This window comes from Otolemur garnettii, unplaced genomic scaffold (genome assembly GCF_000181295.1).
Source record: "Otolemur garnettii isolate 467f Iridium unplaced genomic scaffold, OtoGar3 scaffold00010, whole genome shotgun sequence".
Taxonomy (NCBI): Eukaryota; Metazoa; Chordata; class Mammalia; order Primates; family Galagidae; genus Otolemur; species Otolemur garnettii.
Window position 1 is genome coordinate 28,701,656 of NW_003852405.1, and position 5,526 is coordinate 28,707,181.

Below are 5,526 nucleotides of genomic sequence, written 5' to 3' on the forward strand. Positions count from 1 at the left end.
AAATGAGATTTAGTAACAAGATTATTTTAAGCATCTTGGGCAGAAAGTGCTCTGAAAGTAGTTGATTTTTGAGTATGCAAAATTCTATATTATGCTTGTTGCATAAATTTTTAAAAGGAAGACCACTTGAGCAGCTCTGACACATTTCAAATTGAGTGCTCTGGCCAGGTGCGTGGCTCACGTCTGTAATCCTAGCATTCTGAGAGGCCGAGGTGGGTGGACTGCCTGAGCTCAGGAGTTCAAGACCAGCCTGAGCCAGAGCAAGACCCTGTCTAAAAAAATAGCCAGTCGTTGTGGCGGGTGCCTGTAGTCCCAGCTACTTGGGAGGCTGAGGCGAGATGATCGCTTGAGCCCAAGAGTTTGAGGTTGCTGTGATCTAAGATGCCATAGCACTCTACCATGGATGACCAAGTGAGATTCTGTCTGTAGTCCCAGCTACTCAGGAGGCTGAGGCAAGAGAATTGCTTGAGCACTAGAATGTGAGGTTGCTGTGAGTTGTGACACCATGGCACTCTACCGACAAAGTAAGGGCAATAAAGTAAGACTGTGTCTCAAAAAAGGAAAAGTTAGTTGGAAATAATTTCAAACTTTTGAAAAAGTTGTGAGACCAGATTGCATGCGGTGGTTTGCGCCTGTAAACCTAGCACTCTGGGAGGCTGAGTGCTAGGAGACTGGTGGATTGCTTGAGCTCGGGAGTTCGAGACCAGCCTCTGCAATAAATAGCAAGACCCTGTCTCTACTAAAAATAGAAAAACTGAGGCAAGAAGATTGCTTTAGCCCAACAACTGGAGGTTGGTGTGAGCTATAATGCCATGGCACTGTAGTCATGGCTTCAGAGTGAGACTCTGTCTCAAGAAAAAGAAAAGAAAGTTATAAGATGAATACCAAGAATGCCCAGATAGCACAGCTTTTGATGTTTTATCTCTCCATGTATTCCATTACCCCTCTCTGCTGTGTGTGGTGTCCATATCCATTCATTATTACTTCAGAAGGAGCTATTTAAAACTAAACTGAGGATATTAACTTTAAATAGACCTTGTGTGTATTTCTCTAAAAATGCATAACCATCATATGCCTTCCAAATCAGTTACTTAATATTTATATGTCATTACTGTCTCGATGCACAGCCTTTATTCAGATTTTACCAGTTCATCTCTCTACTGAACTAGAGTCCCATGTAGTCCCTATTCACTTTTTAGGTCAGGTAAGTCTCATCAATCTAAAATAGTTCCTCAGTCTTGTTTTCTCTTTTGTATTATTAAGAGTATAGATCTTTTGTTTTGTAGGATATCAACCTAGGTCCTTTCAAACCTTTGTCATGACCATGAGGTCATACTTGCTTACTCATAAGGAAAAACTCAAAGAGATGCGGTGCTCTACTTAGTCTGTTTCCTCAGGGATGATAAAATACTGACATGTGTTTCATCCCTGGTGATGGTAATCTTGATTACTCGGTCAGATTGGTGTCTGCCAGGATTGCATGGTATGAAATCTCTTTGTTTTCCCCCTGTGAAATTAATTAGTATTTTTCTGGGGCCTTGTACTAAGTTTATGCCAGTGTATTATTATTTTTTTTTTTTTTTAGAGACAGAGTCTCACTTTATCGCCCTCGGTAGAATGCCGTGGTGTCACAACTCACAGCAACCTCCAACTCCTGGGCTTAGGTGATTCTCCTGCCTCAGACTTCTGAGTGGCTGGGACTACAGGCACCCACCACAACGACCACCTATTTTTTTGTTGCAGTTTGGCTGGGGCCTGGTTTGAACTCACCACCCTCAGTATATGGGGCCGGTGCCCTACCCACTGAGCCACAGGCGCCACCCCCAGTATCTTATTCTTTCTCAAATTTCAACCTATTAGCCTTAGCCTTCACCGATAACTCTTCCTGACTCAGCTACCACTGTGATGATGTTCTTTCCATCATTGTGCCTTTAAGTTGATACTATAAAAAAAGCTTTCCTTTTCGTCCTGTTGACTTCTTTATATCAGAAGGGATTTCTGAATTTTAATGTTATGCATTTAAATTCTTGTTGTTATTTTGATAGGCGATGATCCTAGATTTGGCCAGTCAAGTTGGTTCCTTCTTTATCTTTCTGAAATGCTTGTCATTCTTTTTTTGGCCGGGGCTGGATTTGAACCTGCCACCTCTGGCATATGGGGCTGGCGCCCTACTCCTTTGAGCCACAGGTGCCACCCGCTTGTCATTCTTTAAACACTTCTTACTATCTGACAAGATGGATGTTTTGTGCTTTCTGGGCCCTGGAATTAGCCAGCCATTTCAGGATGGTGATGAGAAGCCACATTGAGTATGCTCATTGCTGCTGAGGTCTCATTGCTTCCAGCTTCTTTGAGCAGATAGCTAGAATATCTGTTTATATATACATAGGTAAAAAAACACAAACATCCATATCTGTTTTTTTTTTTTTCTTAAATCACCTGCAAATTTATTTCAACACTTCCATGTTTTCTCGCCTTTTCCCTTTAAGAACTTACAAATGGCAAGAAACTTGTATCCTCAGTGTATTTCCTTATTGGGCTCGATTTACTAACATTCAGTATAATCAGTCTTCCAAACACATTGGTTGTCTTCTGTCCACAATCTCTGTATCCCCAGTGCTTTAATGGAAGCACTAACAGGGATGCCAGTATGATGCAGAACCTCCCTCTTTGCCAACTTCTGTGGTCAATATAAAGACCCCAAATTGCCTTTTCAAAACTTTAATCCTGTTTTTTGTTTTGTTTTTCTTGAAAAAGGAGATCAGCAGAATCCAGCTCCAGCTGGACAGGTTGATTATACCAAGGCTTGGGAAGAGTACTACAAGAAAATGGGTATGTTGTACATGTTTTAGAAAAATGTGTGTTTGAGTTGAAACACTTAGTCAATTTATATTAGAATTTTAAAGATTTTAATAAAAGCATGATTTTACCATATTTTTATTACCATAAGTGACTTTCATCCATTTATTGTTATTTTTTAAAATCTTAAGGAGAGTAATTGTGTGGGGTTTTTTCTTTTGTTTTGTTTTTTTGAAACAGAGTCTCTGTTGCTGTGGGTAGAATCCCGTGGCATCAGCCTAGATCACAAATTACCCCTTTGGCTCAAGCTATCCTGCTTCCTCAGTCTCCCAGGCAACTGGGACTCTGCACCTACCACAACGCTTGACTAAGTTTTTCTGTTTTTATTAGAGATGGGTCTCACTTTTGCTCAAGCAATACTTCTCCTTTAGCCTTCCAGTATGCTAGGATTATAGGCATGAACCACCATATCTGGCCTGAGGAGGAAAACAATTGAATAAGAAGGCATTCTGAAGTCACACTGGACTTGTAGACATATCAAGATTCTTACAACTACACAAATAATTTTTATATTTGCAGTTACAAAGCAAGGAAGTCTTTTTATTTCTGGTTACATTTGTCAACAAGTTATTAATTGAAACGAGAAATAACATTTGCATATATGAAAAATGAGAAGCAGTCACTTAGGAAAGTCATTTTCATTGAGCAGTTACAGTGTACATACTATATGCGAAACATAGTGGTAGTTGCTGCCATTTGTGTCATGGGCATACGAAGTAGGTAGGAGCCCTGTCTTCTGCTTAGCATATGCTCGTAAAGGTACAGTTGTTAAAGAATTTGCAAATATATTACTACAAACTACTAGGAAGGAAAAGAACTGTCCCTTCACTGACGTTTAATGTGTACAGTTTGGGCAATGGATCATACAACTACTAATGGTAGAACCAGAATTTTACTTCTAGGAGAGTTCAGGTCCCATGCCTGTGTCCTAGATCTTTCTCTTTCAGGGACCATTTGGAACCTGATAATATACTCTGGAAAAATAGTTACTTTTCAAATGCTTTTTGCTCTTAGACATTTAAAATTAGCACATACTACAGCCATTTGTTACACATGAAAAGCTAAATACGTGAACTTGCCCATCCTTCTCTATCATGGAAAGAATCTATAGACAGTAGAGTTTTTTTGTTTGTTTGTTTGTTTGTTTGTTTTTTTTTTTTGAGACGGAGCCTCAAGCTGTCCCCCTGGGTAGAGTGCCATGGCATCACAGCTCACAGCAACCTCCAACTCCTGGGCTCAAGCTAGTCTCCTGCCTCAGCCTCCCAAGTAGCTGGGATTATAGGCGTCCGCCACAACGCCTGGCCTTTTTTTTTTTTTTTTTTTTGGTTGCAGCCATTGTTGTTTGGCGGGACCCGGCTGGGGATTCAAACCCCTCACCTTAGGTGTATGTGGCTGGCGCCTTAGCCGCTTGAGCCACAGGCGCCACACCGACAGTAGTTTTATCATAAGAACAATCTACTTATGGTTGTTTCTGAATATAAATTTAAATGTTTCTTTGCTAAAAAATGTTCATTTTCTGTCGAAAGAAAAATTTTCAGAAGACAGCATAGATCTTTTTTTGTGTAAAAGTATATATACCTGGTGGTAAAGATGTTCTGCTTAACCGTTTTCTGTTTAAGAAAGAAAAAATGGTTTTTCCTATTAGAATGGCTTTGTTAGGAGTGTCATGCTGCATCTTAATTCTGAGGCTATAACAGATTGATTAATTTGTGTCCTGGAGACCCAGGTGATCTTAAGCAGATCTATAATAGCTAAACTTCTGTGAAAAGAAACTTCAAAACAGCATACTCTTAAGTAGAGTGACTGTATAATTTGTTTTCTTAGCTGGAATACTTTTTTGAGACAGAGTAGAGATGCTATTACTAAGTATGCCCTGGGCAGCGCCTGTGGATCAGTGAGTAGCGCGCCGGCCCCGTATACCAAGAGTGGTGGATTCAAACCTAGCCCTGGCCAAATTGCAACAAAAAATAGCCAGGCTTTGTGGTGGGCACCTGTAGTCCCAGCTACTTGGGAGGCTGAGGCAAGAAAATCTCCCAAAGCCCAAGAGCTGGGCGTTGCTGTGAGCTATGATGCCATGGTACTCTACCGAGGGCAACAAATTGAGACACTCTCTCTATTAAAAAAAAAATACATATGCCCTGACAGCATAGCGGTCAGTACAGCCTATGAAATAGCACCACTATTTTATTATTATTATTTTTTTAATTTTTATTTTTTTGAGACAGCCTCAAGCTGTCCCCCTGGGTAGAGTGCCACGGCATCACCATTCACAGCAACTTCCAACTCCTGGGCTCAAGCGAGTCTCTTGCCTCAGCCTCCTAAGTAGCTGGGACCACAGGTGCCCGCCACAACGCCCGACTATTTTTTGGTTGCAGCCGTCATTGTTGTTTGGCAGGTCTGGGCTGGATTCGAACCTGCCACCTTAGGTATATGTGGCTGGCGCCTTAGCCACTTGAGCCACAGGCGCCAAGCCAGCTTTTCCTTTTAAGAACAGAAAACCACCCTGTTAATGCTGTAAATCTGATATTATTTGTTTATTAGTAAATAAATTTCTGTTGAAGCAGATATGAGTTTTAAGTTTCCAACATTAGTTTTATTTTTAAAAATGATTCTAAATCTCCTGGAATAACACCCAGAGAACTCAAGAGAGAAATCTTTTTTTTTTTTTTT

At 40.6% G+C, this 5,526-nt stretch overlaps 1 protein-coding gene across 4 annotated transcripts in view; it reads left to right on the forward strand.

Moving 5' to 3' along the window:
- FUBP1 (far upstream element binding protein 1) overlaps positions 1 to 5,526 on the forward strand; it is a 40,999-nt gene that overhangs the window by 26,584 nt on the left and 8,889 nt on the right. For 3 of the 4 annotated variants that reach the window (XM_003784211.3, XM_023509939.1, XM_012801715.2), the window contains exon 18: positions 2,755 to 2,829. The exons of the other annotated variant lie outside the window; for it this stretch is intronic. In XM_003784211.3, coding sequence (XP_003784259.1) covers positions 2,755 to 2,829 — 75 coding nt within the window. The remainder of the gene's footprint in view (positions 1 to 2,754; positions 2,830 to 5,526) is intronic. 4 annotated transcript variants of the gene reach the window in all.